A 20,429-nucleotide genomic window follows, 5' to 3' on the forward strand; every position below is an offset into this window, starting at 1 on the left:
ACACTTCTGGGGTATTCACGAGGGTTTTGAGGGGGGGCATCGGAAAAGGATTGGGCTTTTGAAACAACTCTTCTCAAATATGGCACCCCTTCCAAAGCGACATAAAGTCACCTTCTATATTTATACACCTTGGGTGCCAAGGTTACTGGAACGTAAAAACCAAAGACAATTAACAGACAGGTCGGGTCAAAGCTGTTTTTTGCTCCGCCATTGTTGTGACAGTTGGTTAAAAAAGTGTTTTCAAAAAATTCCAGCTTACTTGAGGGAGATCTCCGCCAAAATCTTCGCGAAACAGGTAGTTGGTAATTCTAGATCACAGTATCCATGGTCTTGCGGATAGAAACTGCTTTTCTGTGTGAAATCATGTGATATAGATCCTTTTGCTCGCTGTAATTGCCGAAATTAAGTGTGTTGGTCTGGCTTATACGCAGCCTTCCTCCAGAACATATTTCGAACGCCTAAATTCGTTGTTCAGTTGATGAAACATACCAAATTTGAAGTTTTACCCCATTTTCTTCGCTGTTCGTGAGAAGGAAACAAAATTTTAACCAACTGTCAAAAATTTTTCCACGGTTTTCGGCTCGTTACATGGTATGCTTCGACCTGTCTGTTAATTGTCTTTGGTAAAAACTCTTGCACACATGAACAATTGAGGGTATTATGATCCGGTTCCGCGTTATTGCTCTAAAGTTTCCGCATATTTGCTCGAATAGCAACCTGGGTATTTATACAAGTATTCCAAGGTAAATAAATATATAGTTTTTAACAATTTTCGAGCACTTTGATTTTTAATCAATTTTCAAAACGATCGAGTTATTGGTGTGATTTATAGTTTGGCTAAATGGCTAAATAAATCGAAGTGACTTGTCAAAATACAACGTTAATATGAAAAGTGCATCCTGAATTATCATGTTCTTCGTAAATACCAAGATCTATAGAAGCCACATATGCCTCGGAAACATACGGTCTATAGAGATCCATCGACCAGGAGGTGCTTGAAACTGCTTGACGATAACGACGAGCGCCGTTTCGTGTCCGCGCATCGACTCGACACGTAGGTAGCGTCGTTTTGGATCGTCGAGACGGCCAGCCATTTTTTCGCTTTTTTCAAAGTGTTGTTTACCTTTTGTATGGGCCAGCGTCGAGAAGATTATCGTTTCCGCGCTCCCAATCGTGATACCCTCATAAGTTTACGTCAAAATCTTCGCGGTTCGTGTATCCGCGTTTTGCGGTACCAATCCTGTCGCCAGTCAATGCAAGCGCAAAGTTTCTGACAGTCTATGCATGCGTCAGTCTCTGCTGTTTTTGTTTTTGTTATCAGTTAACTTAAAAAGCTTCCTTCGAAGCAAACAAGATCTCATCTTCAGTTCACACAAAAAGTAAAATATGCATCCATCACATTATCGCCTTATGCATTTGCACCGGGTGCCACATTGGCGAAAAAAAACTGCCAAGTACCCTTTAAATCCAACGGAAATGTAATTTAGTTTCATCACAGGCAGAGACGAATGACCAAGGAGGTCAAAGTCTCTGAAATAAAAAAGAAAAAGTTTCATCACAGGGAAATAAATCTCAAAATAAAAATTCTAGCTATAAAATGACAAAATATTACCGTAACTACAAAATATACAAGTAAATTTATCACCGTATGTCCGTTTATTTTGTTTTTGAGATTTGTTATATTTACATTTATTTCTTTTTCGTCTTCTTCTTCTGGCGCATTTGAGTTGGCGGTTAGCTGCCAAAAACTTTGCGGGTACAGTTTTCAGCTCACAGATTTTGACGTAAGCTTTTTTTTGACGTAAACTTTTCGGCTGTTCCCCTCTTTGCGCCGAAAACTTTTTGAGTTTGCGGCTCGTGTGGCGGGGGTCAAAAGCGTTCTCTTTTGGGGCGTATCGCAAGTGTAAACAAAATTGATTTACACTTCTTTTCAGAAGTCGTTTTACACCTAGATTGCATAGGAAATCTGCTGCAAAAGAAGGGGTAAAAGAATTCTGAAAAGAAGAGCGGGCAGTTGTGAAGAGAATTCTTTTACCCCAAAATAACGCCAAAATTTCTCGTTGACCCGGTGTACAAAAACTTGCATGCAATCACTGAACGCCATACATTAGAATTACTGAACGCCATATACTTGAATCACTGAACGCCAAGCAATAGAAGTCTTTTTGATATATGGCGTTCAGTAATTCGAAAAATGAGGGGAAGAAACTCACTCCCCTTCTGTTATGGGTTACCCCTCCTCGTTCCTCCCTTCCCACATTTTTCCCCATACCCTCCGGGTCTACCAATGCCCACGAGGGAAATGTCATCCGAAAAACATGTGTAAACAACAACTATTTTGGAATTTACCTTTAGGTTCCCCGGTGTACAAAAACTTGCATGCAATTACTGAACGCCATACATTAGAATTACTGAACGCCATATACTTGAATCACTGAACGCCAAGCAAAAGGAGTCTTTTTGATATATCCCCGGAGTACAAAAACTTGTATGCAATCACTGAACGCCATACATTAGAATTACTGAACGCCATACGCTTGAATTACTGAACGCCAAGCAATACGAGTCCCCCGGTGTACAAAAACTTGTATGCAATCACTGAACGCCATACATTAGAATTACTGAACGCCATATGCTTGAATTACTGAACGCCAAGCAATAGGAGTCTTTTTGATATATGGCGTTCAGTAATTCGAAAAATGAGAGGAAAGAACTCACTCTCCTTCTTTTATGGGTTACCCCTCCTCGTTTCTCCCTTCCCACATTTTTCCCCATACCCTCCGGGTCACCCATTGCCCACGAGGGAAATGTCATCCGAAAATGTAAACAACAACTATTTTGGAATTTACCTTTAGGTTATGTTACCGTTTTATTAATTTAATTTCTCGTTTTACACTTCACTGGCACTACTCCTAGGTCTACTTCTGGCAAAACCTGCAAAAGAAGAAAGACTATATCACTTATTATGTACAATTATGCACAATATAAAGATGGAATACTTATCTTCTTTCCATTGCCAGCATCAAGTGGAAGAGCGTTGACAATAATGAAGCACGATCGATTTTCATCTGCTTTACATGTTAAAATGAAAGCAAACACTTTATTAACCAATCTTATCTATTAACGAGCTTGGTTAGATTGAAAACACAACTATTTTTCACACTTATATTTTCACTGCACTCGACGCACGCCAAGTGCTGCTGGCAGCTATCAACACTGAATTAGAGTTGGAATGTCGGAGCTGGATCGTATGAATTCATTTGCTCCCTATTGGAAATTTTTTAATCCGACCGTAAATTTAGTTTTATTGGCTCCTCATATTGCATTATGAAGATTCATTGTGCATAAAGATTGACCCACTCGTTGGTAAGTGGCAATTGACTAGCATGCAGACAATTTGATGAAAGCTGTTCGCTCCGGAGCAATCATTTACCGGTAACAAATTGTTTGAAAGCTTGTAATTACAGAAGCTGTGAAATAATATAGCCGCCTTATTACCAGCTCCTTGCTCACACGGGACAGGTAGACTAGTAGTAATCAATTGCCAATTTCAGGCCTTAATACGTACTTGCCTGAGCGATCAATTTATCTTTCCGACGCACGAGCCAACTATAAAAAGTAGTATTTGATCGAGCAGCGAATATAATTCTAATATTCGTTTTGCCCGTGACTTAATAAGCAGCATAAAATAATGAATAAATGAATAAAGATTATGGTGTTATAATACCATATTTTTTTTATCGACCAAAGGACTCGCTCCTGTGCTGGATCGGATGCGAAGATGTCATTCTTTTCTGGAGCTATCCCATCACTACACTGATTTGTCTTTATGGCCTTATCACACTGGTCACCAATGGTGGCTTTGCAAAGCCACCTAACTGTCAAAATTTAGTTTTGGCATCCAGTTTGACACAATGGTGCCTCTTGGTAGTGTGATAAGGCAGGCCACCTGGGAGTGGGAGTTTATATAATTCTCTTTCGGTTCATGCGGTTTTCGGCAGTTTAAGATTAAAATACCGAAATTTTATAATCTTATTATGCTTATAATTGATTATTAATAAAATTAAAAAACATGAATTACTTTCAAATCAAGCTTAGCATGCCAGATACAGCAAAATCCACACAATGACAGCTCGGTGATACGGGTAAGCCCATTCACCAACGGACCCCCAGCCACTCCAATGTCATTCGTTTTCGATGGTCGTTTGACAATCCAGTGCTTTTTCCATGCCACCATTGGTGACCAGTGTGATAAGGCCATTAGACAGCAGGAATGCTGACGGCTACTATGGAAAAATACGATGGTCAAAAATAAATCTAATTGGTGAGCAAAAAACGTGTTTGCGAAAAAATAAACCATAAAAAAATATTTTTGATTGGATACTATTTATTTGTAAGTGCGTCCGGTTGTATATATTAATCAATCGCACTAAAAATCGGCAGTAACATGGTCAAAAAATATCCGGAAAAAAACTTTGACCAGATGTTAATCAAACCTTCCTACTGTGGCAAATGTAGTTAGGATTCGAGGGGAGTGAGAGATATTTGAACCATGGATGCCATAGGGGGTGAAGCAGGAAGACGGTGGGTGAAGAGTAGCTAGCAGTTGTGTGCAAGCAGCAGTTTGTGGGGTAGGGTGGGTAAAACAGTCAGTGAAACGGGTGGAAATTGTGAGCAAGCACTCATTTTGTACCGCGGGGTGGGTAAAAGTAAATACAGTCTGTTCTCGAGTTACGCGGTTCTCGACTTACGCGGATTCGGAGATACGCGGTTTTCAAAATTTGACAGTAGATTGGGTTTATTACATCGATTTAAATTCCTGAGATGTACAACCACACGAATAAATATGTAAATTACACATTTGCATAACTTACGCTTTTTATTTCGTTTGTTGCAATTTATGTTGTTTGAATACGCTTGCATTGCATACATATTAATGATCAAAGAAAAATTTTGAATATTCTATGATACATGTACACAAGAGCTCGATCTCTTAACTTCTAGTATAAACTATGTGTCAAGCAATATTCGAGATACGCGGAAATTCGAGATACGCGGATTTCCCTGGTCCCCATTATCCGCGTAACTCGGGAACAGACTGTAGCAGATTATAAATTATTATAAAGATTATTAAGACCATAAAACACATAAAAAAGGAGTTTTCCAGGTGGGCTAAAACTGATACACAGGTGGGCCAAAATACAAGCAAAGCGGGCCAAAATAGCGACAAAAAGTGTGTTCGGAAATTGATAATTTTTCAGTGAAAACATCAAATAAACTCAAAAATATGAGTTTTAATTCATGCTTAGATAGCTAATCTACATTATCATGCCCAGTTTATCATGATATGATCGGTACAATTAACGCAACGATTTATTTTGTGGTGACCCTTCCCTAAGTGGGCCAAAATGAGTACCTACCAAGGTTTCTCGATTCGAGTGCCTGCAGTGTATGTCAATTTACTGTGTTTTTGGGAACCTGCACACTTTGAGTTGCTTTGCATAGGTGCAATCGGTATCATCGCTTATGTAGAATTAATCATCAAGCAAGCGGCATTATCTAGCCATAACCTCGCAGAAATGACAGCTTTCGAAGGTAAATTTTCATTTAAACTCCCCTGTATACTTGAGCTAAGCTTCAATGTGTTCACAGAATTTGGAGTAATGCCAGAGATCGGCAAGGCAATCGACGAAATGGAGTGGATGCTTCCTACCGACGTTCAAGCCGAAGCAATCCCGTTGATCCTCGGTGGTGGTGACGTTCTTATGGCAGCCGAAACTGGTAGCGGTAAAACTGGAGCTTTCTGTTTACCAATTCTGCAAATCGTCTGGGAAACTTTGCGTGACATAAAGGATGGCAAAGTGGGAAAAGCGGTATTTTCTAAAGGACAACCGTGGACCTTTTCTTACTCCGATCGAGGTAACGCAATGGCCATTACGCCGGATGGTCTGCGATGCCAGTCTCGCGAGTTTAAAGAGTGGCATGGCTCTCGATGTACTACCGGAGTTCAAGGAAAAGGTAAGTACTATTACGAAGCGACAGTCACCGATGAAGGACTATGCCGAATGGGTTGGTCAACTGAGCTTGCAAGCCTTGATCTTGGAACTGACCGTTTCGGTTTCGGATTTGGTGGGACTGGCAAAAAGTCCAACTGCAAGCAGTTTGATAACTACGGTGAGGCTTTTGGAAAGCAGGACGTCATTGGTTGTATGCTTAACTTGGACGGCGGGGAAATAGGATTCACAAAAAATGGTGTTTATCTTGGTACAGCATTCAAAATACCGGGTGAAATTTTGAATTCATCTTTTTATCCAGCGGTGGTACTGAAAAACGCTGAAATCGCGTTCAATTTTGGTCAAACAGAGTTCAAATACCCGATTCCAGAGAACTATCAAGCGATATGCAAGGTGCCCAAAGAAAAAATGGTGTTCAATCCGAATACTGCTCCGTTGGGTAGTCCGGCTGGTGATACAGCCAAACCGAAGCCAAACGATCCCCAAGCCATCGTCATAGAACCATCGCGTGAATTAGCGGAGCAGACATTTAATCAAATAAAAAAGTTTAAAAAGTACCTAAAAGATCCCGAGGTTCGTGAGTTGCTGCTAATTGGCGGTGTAAATGTTCGTGAACAAATGGAGACCTTGCAACGTGGAGTGGACATAATCGTGGCCACTCCAGGAAGGCTTGAGGACCTAATAGGCGGTGGCTATGTGCTTCTCAACAGTTGCCGATTTTTCGTTTTGGACGAAGCAGATGGACTATTGAAGCAGGGTTACTCTGATATGATTGATCGCCTTCATAAGCAAATACCAAAAATAACAGCGGATGGCAGACGGTTGCAAATGGTGGTCTGTAGTGCAACACTGCACTCATTCGAGGTGAAAAAGATGGCTGAAAAACTGATGCATTTTCCGACATGGGTCGATCTGAAGGGGGAGGATTCTGTTCCAGATACTGTGCATCATGTTGTATGCGTAGTTGACCCTCAAAAGGACACCAGTTGGCAGACGATGCGAAGTCACATTCAAACAGATGGTGTTCATGCTGCTGATAACGTTCGACCTGGTTCAAATACTGCAGAAACACTTTCGGAGGCCGTCAAAATGCTTAAAGGTGAATATGCTTTGAAAGCGATTGAGGAACACAATATGGATCGAGCAATAATTTTCTGCCGTACTAAGCTGGACTGTGACAATATGGAGCGCTATTTACGTCAAGTTGGAGGCCAAAAGTACTCTTGCGTTTGCTTACATAGTGATCGTGTTCCTAAGGAACGAAAAGTCAACTTGGAGAAATTCAAAAACAAGGAAGTAAAATTTCTTATCTGCACAGATGTGGCTGCCAGAGGATTAGATGTTTCAGGATTACCGTTTATCATTAACATCACGTTGCCGGACGAAAAGTCTAACTACGTTCACCGTATCGGACGTGTGGGGCGTGCCGAACGAATGGGCCTAGCGTTTTCATTAGTTTCCTCGGTACCGGAGAAAGTATGGTACCATGGACAGTGGTGTCCTTCTCGTGGTAAAAACTGCAGGAATACAGACCTTACTGACGTCAAAGGATGCTGTATGTGGTATGACGAAAAAATGTATCTTGCTGAAATCGAGGACCATTTGACCGTTACTATCCCGCAAATAGACAAAGATATGAAGGTACCGTTGAATGAGTTCGATGGGAAAGTCACTTACGGTGAAAACGTGTGAATACAGGAAGCGGTTACAAAGACCATGTTGATCAACTTGGTCCGGTAGTAAGAGATTTAGCACTGCTAGAACGCGAAGCACAAAAATTGTATCTAAAGAAAATGATTTTGTAATCACAAGTTCCAATGCATTTAAATAAATACAAATTTATTGAAAACTGTGCCTTTCATCTTAAATTTATCATCCTTTCTGAGAGTGGAGATTCAGACTGTTACGGGGATTCAGACGATTTTGTATCCACTCTGCTCAATGCATACGCTAACGCGTTCCCAAATGAGTTTACATAAAGTGGGCAAACTTGGGACAACATTGCGTATGGTGTTTCATAGCACCCGGTTTTCGTGTTTTCTTTATTTTTATCATCGTATTCATCTCCGACTATCTGTAAACCTCCCGAAAATACCTTCACGCATAAGCGCTGGCCTCCTAGAGTAGTGATATTAAAGAAAGACTCTGAGGCTGATGGTTGCAGCACATGCGAGACAAAAGCTTCTTTAACATGCATTGCTATGTCCTTTATGATAGCGTTGGCTTCTTGTACCCAATCAATGACGTTTCTATCGCAGTATTGAGAATATTGATTTGGATAATCCATTTTCTTTTTCGTAATGACTTCCGTAGCGCATGGAAATCTGGAATAGAATGTTGAGTGTTAATTTGAAGTCGCTGTAGTGAACTTTTAGTTGCCTGGATGCGAACTTTTTCAGGACCACACATATCCAGACATATCTAAACTACTCACAAAGTCGGGGTTTCGTGGTATCGGGCTACTGATCAATGCTTTTATTTGTTTATATCTACTCAATCTGCAACCGCGTGACCACATTAAGCGTACCATACCAAAAACTTGGTACGGTCGAGCTCCAGCGTACCATACCAAATGCAACCCAGCACATCTGGGTTGGCTGGTTTGACACTTGAAGCGTACCAGTTTTTTGGTATGGTACGCCTAATGTAGTCACGCGGCAAGGTCTGGCTTTAAAGACCGATTGACTCAATTTACAATACAGGGTTGAGGAGTTTGAATGGTTTTTACTGCACTTGGCTTCTGCTTGTGTCCGTGTACCCAAGAAGAAAAATATCTCTAGTTCGAGTTGTCAAATGCATTTACATTGTATGGTTTGAGTTCAACTTACATGCAATCTAATGGAAGACGTCAGTTTGAAATATTTTCGTCAATCCGGTTTCAAATCGAAACACCAAAGCATAGTCTATCATCTCTTTCTATTTCTCATTCTCGACTGTTCTATCTTGAGCTAGGTCTAACAAATGGCGGAAACTTTGAATAGTGGACTGTTGTGAACAAGTGCTTTGCTTCTTTCGACGACTCGAAATTTTCTATTTGTTTACTGCATCAAATTAACCTTCAGGTCTACGACCAAAAATACCTACGTTAACATACGACCGCCTACCCGGGTAGGCCATACGTTTTGTATGGGGGTTTGCATTTTGCTGTGCTTCAAAGCTAATATCTTTTGTTCTAGATGCCGTAGTGAGTTGAAATTTTCAGTAATGATACTTAAGAATGTTTTCTAACACATCCCATTCAAATAATATTATTAAAAATTCAATAAGTAAGTAATTTTTTCATTCAAATATATTTTAACCCATAGATCTACAATCGCCAACTCTGTAAACCATACATTTTCAATAAGTTATTGTGTTTGTTTATACTTCTTAAGTTTCTGGTGAAGTAACTTCTTGGTGCCTTCAACATTTTTGCTTATAAATTGAAATTTCAACGATGTAGAAATATTTTTCTATTAAATTTTACGTTTTGGAAATGTTCATGTTCCTCAGTAAATTCAGTGGCATATCTGGAGGAAATTCTTCATTATACATTGTTACAACTGATATTTAAGCCTTAACATTTTAAAACTTAGCTCATATACATAAATTCGATCGTTTTGTTTCAAACGATAACAGTTTCTTTTGTATTTAATTCAACCCGTTGCATCATGATTTTCTTGCAATTAATAAATTATTATTTTGTGTAGCAAATTATGAAAGTTCACCTAGAATGCTTTCGTTGCCGCTGTGTGGTCCAAAATGTAGCATAATTTGCATATTTGTACATCGTCTTCGAGTTTATCTCATTACTAATTGTTCGAGGAGTTCGAGGAGTAAAACAGTCTTTCATAGTGTGTCTTAGATAAATTTGGATTGTTTTCAATATAAATATAAAAAGAAAAACCCGAGGGGCACCTCCTTTCACCTACTGGTGGTTTGTCTTGGTACAGAAAAATATAAACTCTCGTACAAAACGTATGACTTACCCGGGTAGGCGGTTGTAGATTTAAGGGGTATAAATAGAAAAATGGTGTAAAAAAATACTTAGAATAAAAATAAAAAGTCGGTTTTCGGCAGAATGATAGAGAACATGTTGCTTGAGGCATTCCAGGAATTTCGAGTCGATATAACTGTTCAATTCGAAGTAATTGCAAAATAAAAGGGCAAAACTTACCCAGGTAGGCGGTTGTAGATCTGAAGGTTAAGAAATCATGATGCCTTAATATTTTCGTCGTTTGAAACAAACCGGAGCATTGTACCGGTTAGTAAATCGACGTGAAGGCAAATAAGATGTGTTGAAAACGAAGCAGCTTCTGTATACGAAGGGCCACAAATGATAGGTAAGCCAAAGATTTAGCTGAATCTCAAATATATGATAATATGAAAGCGCAATTTGTTCATAAACTTTTTTGTTACATGTTTCAGTCCCTGAAGAAATATGCGAAGCTACAGAGAGTAAACTGATTTGTATAGCTACTGGTCATGACGAAAACAAATGTACATTTATCCCATTACTCCATACACTTGTAAATTGAATGCAACAGATTAAGAAAAATAAAGTCAACCAGATACTTATAATATAATGGTTTAATTATTAGCGAAAGTGAATTATTGGAGACTTCTTATAACATAATTTCAAAGCAAACTTTTACGATTACGACACGATGATTTTCTTATGTCCTTCATATGAACCCTCTTACTAGCATAACGTAATTTTTTAGGAAGAATTTTGTTACATATTCTTTTTGAATCGCTACTAGTTCAGATGCCTAGATCCTTCTAAATAATTCTATTATGTTTTTAAAAACTCATAGTTCTATTTTGTTGGGTCCTGTTTTTGTTAATCCAGTCCAACTTACTAAAGGGAGAAACTCTCTATCAAAAATTAAATCTATAGTCTCGTGCATTAAGTTGACTCTATCCGTTGTAGTTAAATTAGCTTCTAACCATTCGATCACTTTGTTGAGGTAATTTTCATTTTCTAGTAATTTTTCTCTTTCATGCAGATATTCGGAAGACTTAATTATTTTAAAATCGAAGTTTGGTCGCCGTTGTATCCCTGCACCCGGTTTCACCATATCTACTAGAAGCTTTATTTGTGTTTCCTGGCGTTTTAGAGTCCGCTGAATGTCACGGATTACTATTGCAAAACCGTCAAATGCTGTTAAAATTTTATCTAGTTTAGCTTCTAGTCGATCCAATGGGTCATTTTCTTCGTTGTGCTCATAAGTTTCTGAAATAGTTAACCAACAGTTCAATCTACAATATCATACAAATATTCTCAATGTTTTACCATTTTTTCGATGAGCGGCGTTGGAAGTCGATACAACAGTGGTTCTTATGGTATTGTGGCTCGGTTTCCAATTGTGCTAAAAAAGTATTATATCCTTATCAAATCAACCCTGTAGAATACTTGTGTTTCAATAAAATTTAAAGATGAATTTCCACTAACCTTTCGCTATTGTACCTTCCGTATAAACTACTGGATCGCTTTTGTTGACCACGGTTGTAGGTTTAGGAGCAACGGGTGGTTACAGCGTAGCTGGCAAAGACGAGCCTTGAATGAAAAATTATTATAATTACTTGCACACATTCTAGTTCAATAATACTTTTAATGCTTCCAGTTACCATTTGCTGCTGGATGACCCGTGAAATTCAGTAGACGCAATTGGCTTGGCTTGATCACGAATGCAGGTTTTGGTGCAACTGGTGGTTTCATCGCCGATGATGTTGAGGAACCTTAAATAAAAATTAATATAATCACTTGCACACATTCTTCTTGTATGTTGTATTTAACGCTTCGAATTACTACTTGGTTTTGAAGAATCCGAAACTGTAATTCCTTGCGATCGGCATTGCTAAACGTTTACTTCAGATAAAACTCGTTTGTGGGGCAATTGATCCATGGCACAGTTTGAAACAAAAAACACAGTTTTAATGTAGCCCGTCAGCGAAGTCGGCCTAGCTACTTACGAAAACACGACGGTTCAACTGATCACAATGCAGCCTGCAGTAATGGGTTCTAATCCTGCTCCGGTAAGTACGAAACACTTTCATGTAAATAAACATTTGAGTAATAACTAACATATACCACTTACCAGTAGTAACACACACATTTGTAAATCACAGCACATCTGATAATAACCGACGGTAACATACGATGGAAAAAAGTGCGTAGTTGGAGCTGGCAATTCTTTTTTTTTTTTTTTCATACAGTGCTGCCAGAGACGATCAAAAATTTTGACAGCGGGCAGTTCGAATAAGCGCTGCTGCTCGAGTGGGTTGTGACCATTAGTTCGAATTCAACTTAGAGGTCACAAACACCTCAAATAGCAGGGTTTTTTCCTCTTGGGTAGTTACATACTACATACAATCAAGCGGGATTTAAGTGCATTTCGTGTAAATTTCAATCTGGTTTAGGAGGTTCTTATTTCCCGGTTGACAGAAATTGACATTGTTGCTGGTACTATCAAGGTGATAAATATAGAAGGTGACTTTATGTCGCTTTGGAAGGGGTGCCATATTTGAGAAGAGTTATGTCAAAAGCCCAATCCTTTTCCGATACCCCCCCTCAAAACCCATATGAATACACCAGAAGTGTTATGTCAAGTCATGAAATGTCATTTTACACTGGACGACTTCACCTTCTAATTTATACACCTTGGGTACTATGTAGTTCCAGCAAGAGTCCCAGCAATCTGCCATGGAAAAACTTGCTGGTACTACATGACAGCTGCAAAAAATTTGAATTTTTGTCAACCGGGTAAGTAATTTCTTTATTTGTCGTTTAACTTCTTCTACTTTGTTTTTCGTACTTTTTGCTATAGAATTGAATAAATAAAAGAACAACATTAAAACAACGATTAAAAATAATGAATTGCTATGGGCTGAAATACGGTAGTAATGCGTCTTCACATTAACGCAACCACCGCAATAATGTCGTTAATCGCTCTATGCACGTGTCAGCATGAGTAAAGGTCCATTGGATTTCGGTTCATGGAAATGAGCCAGAGCCTTTGCGTTAATTTTCGGCATTCACATTATTGAAACAAACAGAACCGTACAGCGATTGCTACTAATTTCAAACTTGATATTTGAAACCGAATTTAAATCTGGAGACCTCTACATTGCTCAGCAATCAGCTGTGCCAATAACATAGAAAACTCAGAGCACATGGGCCTATTACGAGACTCGAAAGCGAAAAGATACCTTCGCATTATGAAAACGCCATATTTTACTTCAAGTGTATCTTATGTATCGTAATTTACTATTGGAACTCCCGTGAGGTCTCTTCGATTGAACTTTTTGGCACTTTCCGTAGCACTAGACCACTACGGATAAAAATTTGTCGTATTCGAGATCCCGTTCGAGAACCGTAATGCAATTTTTCCCAAATTGTTCGACAGATTACTTTGATCGACAAAACAGTTCTCGAACGGGAGCCGAACGGAAACTCGAAGATGAGGCATAATGCAAATGTTCCGTTCGAGACGGAAATTCTCGAACGTTCGAGTCTCGTAATAGGCCCTATAGGTCCAATAAGAATGAAGGAGATAGCACATTTGAGGCATGCTCTTTTTGCACACAGCAGAAAGCATTGAAAGAGAATCCTAAACACGCATACAATGCATATGCCTTCCGCTTCACGCACACCATCAACCGGTTTTTATTCCGCGTTAACCACAAATGCATGACCCAATGAGGAAGACAGAGTCAGGGCATAGCATCAATAGCAGCTATCTCGATCTTGTTTACAGTAGAGGGTCGTGGCGATGGGATTCTCCCTACCCCTCGCCTGTAAAATGAACTGATTCGAGCAAAACCGTTCGCAGGGTTTGTCCTACTTCCCGTATCCAAAACTGCTTGTTTTGTTTTTACCGATCTTGACATAATTCCAACAGAAATGTCAGTCAGGTAAAATAATTTACCTTTCAAATGCATGTGTCGTGCGCACATTCAAGTCCAGTGTTATTGTTTTGGGTTTTTACTGCGACTTAAAATGGAATTATCTCTAGCTACATTTGCGGAGAAATACCATATTATCTGTCGATTTTGTCTTTCAGACAAAGGCTGCTTACCAATATTTCTATCAGATAACATCTTCAACGATAAATTACAGTGTGGTTTTGATATCATAGCGTCAAAGGTTGACGAAAGTGACGGGCTTCCAAACAACATCTGCAGTAGCTGTTTGAAGTGCATCGAGAGTTACATTAGTTTTGAAGTAAAATGTAGTAAATCTTACGAAATTTTGGAACAAGTCTTTGTGCTATTATATGGAAAAGGTAAAGATGAAGAAGAGTCTTTGGAAATATTGATGGAAGCAGATTCCTGCTCAATTTCTGAACATATCTCGAATGATGAGCATTTTTCAGTGGAACTAATCGAAGGTATGGATAATGCTATTAAAAAACTGTATCAATAGCAAGAAAATATTTCCTGGATTTAATTGAATGAATTATTCATTTTAGCACAAAACAATAGCAGAGTTAATGAGCAAGGCACCGAAATGTTGGAGGAATCTGAAAACGAAAGACAAGATGAACAGTTGGAAACTGGGGAGAATTGCATCGTTGATCATGAAGATGAAGTTCAACATCTAGAGATGTATGAGGACGATGAGGAGGACAATGAATTGTACCAAGAACTAGAGAAGGAAATCATATCGAATGACCGTAACAAAGGAGAAATCGACGAAAGTGAAAATATCTTACTTCTCGTAAACGAACATGCAGAATCAGTAGAGCATTTATCCGATGAACAAAAGCAAATGTTTCTCACAGCAGCTAATGCCAAGATCAAAGACTGGGTTCATCGTGGCGTACGAAGGATTCCCGTTGTAGAGTGTACATTTTGTAACAAAACGTATCGTGGAAGAAACACACTCCGGAAGCACTTGAAGCTACACTTTAACATCAAAAATTATAACTGTCGCCACTGTACCCGAAGCTTCTCAGATCGTTCATCATTGCGTTTGCATGAAATTAGACACTCGGCAGTAAAATCATTCAATTGTGAACATTGTGAACGTTCATATTATAGTTTATCCGAGTTAAAACAGCATTACGTTCTGCAGCATGAAGAAAGAAAATTTGCTTGCACCATATGTCTTGCCAAATTTCCCTTAAAGTCGATCCTGAACGATCACTCCTTGGTTCACAAACCAGAACGACCGTATGTTTGTAATATTTGTGGGTGTTCTTTTAAACGCAATCGCAATCTTGTGCGTCACCTAACAAATCATAACGATGGAAATGTTAGACAAAAAGTAAATAGTTGTTTGTTGCGAAAACCGATCAGTTGTTGGCATTGCTCGCTGTTTTTTGAGATCCCTTCCGAATTACTAAATCATATTGTTGTGCAACACCCTGAAAAGTATGAACAAACGAAGAAGGGAAGGCACTGCTGCCCATACTGTAACTTTTTATTCGAATCCTTGGATAAGTGTCTGATGCATCAAAACAAACACTTTGTCCTACCAGTCAATACTACTGGCGGAAAAATATACGAATGCGGCGAATGTGGACGACAGCTTCGTTATAAATCATTGGCACAGAAGCATTTGCTATCACACAATACTAAGAAGGTTTTTGAATGTCCGTATGAAGGATGTGGCAAAAAATACAAACATAAGATATTTTATTCACGTCATATGCGAGACGTTCATAATTCAGCAATCGAATGAGTAATAAGAAGTATTTTAAAAAACATCATGTAAATCATCGATCGACTACCGATTCTTTCCCACGTAAGTGCGTATACACATCAATACTTGCGATAAAACAGCCTAACAAAACATAGAGAAGCTCAAAATTCTATGAGGAAAAACAAAAGCTGCGTCTGAAAAACGGGTTTCCTAATCTTCTGGATATCTTCGGGTCTACTAATCTGGATTGTACAACCAGGGTGAAAATGTATAATAATTCAGCTGAGCGCTAAAAGACCTGTGAGGCTATGAAATCCAAGGACATCCGTTTGTTAAGATGAACATGTTTTTGTAATAAATGACCAAACAAAAACTCGACGATCGTTAATTGAAATCGTTTTATTACCGCGGCACTACACGTACCATACAAAAAAAAACTGATACAGCCAAGTGACAGCGTACCATCCCAAATACAACCCACAACTTCTGGGTAGCAGCGTACCATACCAAAAACGGTTTTCGACACATGACCGTACCAGTTTTTGGTATGGTACGCTGTAATGTAGTTCCTCGGAGAAGTGCTGGGTTGCCTGTACGCTGTCTCTCGAATCAAATATAAAGGGAAATCACAAATTTAAGTTGCAGGATCTAATGTTCTTTAAGAATCGACTGAGTCGGTGTTATTTAAAATTATGTATTTAGTACTAGATCCATCTCATCGCAGTGCTGCAGTTCATAAGAGAAGGGCATGTCTCAGCTTATCAAATTCTTCTATGTCGTCGTACAATCTATTTCATCTCCTAGGCGTTCTTACAGCGTGTTCAAAATTAGCCAGATATTGCAGTGCAGGTGACTTACATGAACAATAGCCTATTAGCCACCTTCAACGAATGATCGAAATCGTCACAATCAATGATCTATCAACGATAGCGACGGTTTATTCGGGAGCACGTTATCTATTTATTAGGGTGTATTTGTAGGTGTTTGGGGCTGAACGACGAGCTTATGGCTCGGCACTTATGAAAGTATTATTTGAAGTTCGACTGACCTAGGGTATCGTTGGGCGGATTGCGTACACCGTCTTACTAAAATGTCTCAAATTCGTCCCGTGTCCTCGCTATTGAAGGAAGTAGCTGAACGGGAACTCAACGAAGATGAATCTCAGATCGAGAGTCATCTGTCAGTAATTCGAACGTGGCTTGCTGAACGTGGACTACAGTGCGAAATAGTTGATGATCAGTTTTTGATAGCCTTCCTCCGTGGGTGCAAGTTCAGTTTAGAAAAGGTGAAGAAAAAAATACTTCTGTTTCATGAGATCCGTTACCAGTTACCGCAAGTAATTCAAAATCGTGACCCAGAGGATGAGAAGACCATCAAAGTTATACGTATGGGGTGAGGATATGGCTCCACTCCGCAACCTCTCTTTTTAGGATTATTATTATATTTTTAATTTACAGCGTTGCTGTGCCTCTCCCTAGCACAACAAAGCCCACCGATCCAAAGCTGTTTATCATTCGAGTTGGACATTTCAACACCGAGCAATGCAGTTTTGCAGACGTTATGAAAGTCGGAACTATGATCAACGATATTCTGATGCGTGAAGACGACCAGATGGTAATTTGCGGCATGACCCTTGTAATAGATCTCAAAGGGGTCTCTGCTGGTCACTTGATGCAATTAGAAATAGAACTTTTACGAAAAATCGCCATTCTGAACCAAGATGCTTCACCGCTTCGAATGCAGGGAATTCACATACTGAACCCACCAACAGGGGCTAATATTGCATTAAATATCTTTAACGGGCTTCTTTCGGAAAAAAATCGCCATAAAAGAGTAAGTGTTAGCAGCATTTGTAGCGCTTTAACATTATTCTCATATCGTCTCTCATATATCTTTTCTTACAGATTTTTTCTCATGACAACGGCCTTAAGTCATTACATCAGCATTTTTCGCCTGAACTGCTTCCAAAAGAATATGGAGGTAATCTAGAGTCAATTGACAATATTGTAAAGCAGTGGGAGAATAAGCTGAAAGATAATCGTTTATATCTGCTGGAAATGGCTGCAATGAGCTCAAAAAAAGTTTCATCATCTTCTGGTACAACTGCGATCAATTGCTCCATGGAAGATTCTTTTGGAACTGACGGAAGCTTTAGGAAGCTTAGTTTTGACTGAATACAAACATTTTCCCTATTCTAACATTGCAAATGAAATACTAGAAACCTGAAAATAAACTTACAACAAACATAGTAATTCAAGGACTTTGTTCATTCAATCTTATGATTTAAAAGAAAATGTCGCATGCTGTCCATGCCTCAAAGCGGAAACTACTCTACTATCCTTTGTTGATTTTTCTTTACCAGATTTGATTCTTTAAACTAGCTTAGCGATTAATATTCCAAGCAGTTTGAAGTTCAGCGGGACCCAGGCTTCCCTGGTCTCTCTTACTAGTTGTGCATGAATCCAGAAAAAATGTGACTATACTTTAAGGTAATAGTTCCAACAAGCTAATCTAATTAGTGTTTTTTTTATCATACATATTTTAATTTTGTTCAGGTTTTTAAGTATTACCAGAGGCCTCTGTTGGTTGGCAGACAAAGCAGTTGCTTGTTTGAATAAAGTTGCGCTTGAAAATGTTGGACACTGCATTTAGGCATGTTTAAAAAGGTACCCGTCACTGTCATTATCGTTAAAAAATGAACATTCAAACCTGTTTATTCCAAGCACAATGTGTGTATTTATTGCTCGAAAGATTAAAACGATTTGATCGAGGATAATATAGCCGGTATCGCTTCATTTAGCTTTATTTAATATTTGTCTCTAGATAAAAAAAGAGGTTAGAGAAAAAATATTACAATTTGGATAAGTCTAGGAAATTAAGTTTTTTAAATTATTGCGTGTATGATATTGTAATTTTTTTTAACACAAGTGTCATATTTTCTCAAACAGAACCTCACTATGCAAAAATTGGCAGTTTCCGGTAGTTGGACGAGATAAGTTTGAATTATACTTTTGGTTTTGCTTTGTGCCCGAAACTGTAAAAACCAATATTCGGTATGATTATTAAGTGCGTACGTTCTCTTCATTGGGCAACATGTGTTGAATTCTAATCAAATTCAAGCGTGCGGAACGAACCATCCACCCCAAACAATGTGCTTGCATTTTTGGGTTTACCAGGTCGTTTACGTTCGTCGTTTCGGAATTTCGCGTCTTCGGCGAAAAAGTCGCGGTTAATAATTAGCGTTTTACTCCAGTCTGCAATGATGTCTTCAAGTCGTCCACCACTACCACCATATTCTTCGGGAAGATATTTCTTCGGAACGAATTTGTGCAGGGCTTCGAATGATTCGTGCACTTGAATGCGGTCCTGAATTTTTTTGCTCAAAAATCCATGGAAAAGTTTGTAGAGAGCGTCGAAGCCAGACGATGGGTTTATGAAATGTATGCCTTTCGTGCGGATTGGGAAAGCCTCAATAACAGAGGTCATTTTTCTGAAAAAGGAAAGATTAGCAGTGAAAATCGAGTTTAAAAAAATATATCTGTTTTCCTAAGAGATCGCAAAACATTAGATCAGTTACAAAGCGACCGCTATTAGATATCTGATTCTAATGGACATAGTTGTACGATAGTATAGTATTTGATGCTTTGAGTAGATAAGAAACATTGGTAACAAATATTATGCCAAAGATTACATCATATTATTTCTATTCATTTTCTCCTCTGCACAAACTTTCAATACGTACTTAATAAATGTCGGACTGAACTGTGACATGCAGGCAAAAGTTAGACCTCTTAAGTCGACCAACACCATGTGGCCAGCAATGATGGAAGTGTCGTCATTTACGAGCAATACATCGGTGATCATGTAGCATACTTTCATCACATCTATAATGGAATGCTTTGAAGCGTCGTATGCACCCATCCGCACTAACATAAGTCTCGGCCCATCAGCATCCAATGTGTGTGGTAGAGGAAGGTTAACACTGATATAAAAGCAACAAAATGTAAAATTATAGCAATGGGTATGATTAGATGGTAGGATGGTAAAGATTTGTACTCACCCGAAGGACATGTAATTCCGTAGCGTTTCGTTTATCGGGTCTCGATTGTCGAAAAACTCTGGTATGGCTGTTTTTACTGTGTAATAATTGTCAAGTTTTTCCTTCGTCTTCTCGAGACTATACTTACATCCTCGTAAGAAATTTACCAAGAACTGGTCATCGGTACGAGGATTAAGATGAGGTTGTTTGGCTATCCAGGATCTCAATGCTGCCAGATCATCTACCATGCGGTGTGGCACCTCGTTCAGCTCAAATCTTGCCTTTTCTGCCAGCTCGGGTGCCAGTGGTCTCAATGCAGTCATTTTTTCTGTTTTCCTATCTTGCAAGTATGTAGCGAGTGATCTAATCCAGCAAAAACGATGAAACAGTAAGACACATGTTGCTTGGTGACAGCCTTTCGACTGCAAAAGCAGCTGTTTGTAGCTTATCATACGAGGGTGAGAAAACTTAGCAATGTCTAACTGCTCCTAAGCAGGTGCATATGATAAGAAGAGGCAGCACTGCGATAATGGCACCCGCTTAAGATACCTTATCATATATCTGTAATGATCATTTTTTCCTGCTACATGCTAGCATACATACACATTCACAAACGATATTACGAGTTACTGGTCTTGAACTCTGTAACCTTAGTATTCTAATAAACCCTTTACGACAAATACTATATGAACAAAGGTACGCGTGACTTCAGCAAAAGGTATTTTTTCCCAAAGCAATAGTTAAATGC

The 20,429-nt window shown here is 38.9% G+C and overlaps 4 protein-coding genes across 5 annotated transcripts; 3 read left to right on the plus strand and 1 right to left on the minus strand.

Annotated features, from left to right (window-relative positions):
• Nucleotides 1-5,465: 5,465 nt before the first annotated feature.
• On the plus strand, nucleotides 5,466-7,867 carry LOC131262522 (ATP-dependent RNA helicase Ddx1). Its single transcript, XM_058264546.1, has 2 exons — nucleotides 5,466-5,595; nucleotides 5,653-7,867. The coding sequence occupies exons 1-2, from the start codon at nucleotides 5,580-5,582 to the stop codon at nucleotides 7,704-7,706; spliced, it is 2,070 nt and encodes a 689-aa protein (XP_058120529.1). The 5' UTR covers nucleotides 5,466-5,579; the 3' UTR covers nucleotides 7,707-7,867.
• A 6,081-nt stretch (nucleotides 7,868-13,948) lies between these two features.
• Nucleotides 13,949-16,024, plus strand: LOC131262530 (zinc finger protein 551-like). Its single transcript, XM_058264562.1, has 2 exons — nucleotides 13,949-14,386; nucleotides 14,468-16,024. Exons 1-2 carry the CDS (start codon nucleotides 13,996-13,998, stop codon nucleotides 15,679-15,681), a joined length of 1,605 nt encoding a protein of 534 aa, XP_058120545.1. The 5' UTR covers nucleotides 13,949-13,995; the 3' UTR covers nucleotides 15,682-16,024.
• On the plus strand, nucleotides 14,140-17,881 carry LOC131262546 (alpha-tocopherol transfer protein-like). 2 transcript variants are annotated; one of them, XM_058264582.1, is made up of 4 exons: nucleotides 14,140-14,281; nucleotides 16,769-17,034; nucleotides 17,100-17,475; nucleotides 17,547-17,881. In XM_058264582.1, the coding sequence occupies exons 1-4, from the start codon at nucleotides 14,273-14,275 to the stop codon at nucleotides 17,814-17,816; spliced, it is 921 nt and encodes a 306-aa protein (XP_058120565.1). In that variant the 5' UTR covers nucleotides 14,140-14,272; the 3' UTR covers nucleotides 17,817-17,881. The 2 variants fall into 2 exon arrangements, with proteins under 2 accessions (XP_058120565.1, XP_058120564.1); XM_058264581.1 differs by having other exon boundaries at nucleotides 14,166-14,281; nucleotides 16,623-17,034.
• A 554-nt stretch (nucleotides 17,882-18,435) lies between these two features.
• On the minus strand, nucleotides 18,436-20,029 carry LOC131262547 (alpha-tocopherol transfer protein-like). The gene is made up of 3 exons (XM_058264583.1): nucleotides 19,703-20,029; nucleotides 19,385-19,624; nucleotides 18,436-19,132 (listed from the first exon to the last, which is right to left on the minus strand). The coding sequence occupies exons 1-3, from the start codon at nucleotides 20,002-20,004 to the stop codon at nucleotides 18,748-18,750; spliced, it is 927 nt and encodes a 308-aa protein (XP_058120566.1). The 5' UTR covers nucleotides 20,005-20,029; the 3' UTR covers nucleotides 18,436-18,747.
• Between the last annotated feature and the right edge of the window lie 400 nt (nucleotides 20,030-20,429).

Source organism: Anopheles coustani, chromosome 2 (assembly GCF_943734705.1).
Source record: "Anopheles coustani chromosome 2, idAnoCousDA_361_x.2, whole genome shotgun sequence".
Lineage (NCBI taxonomy): Eukaryota > Metazoa > Arthropoda > Insecta > Diptera > Culicidae > Anopheles > Anopheles coustani.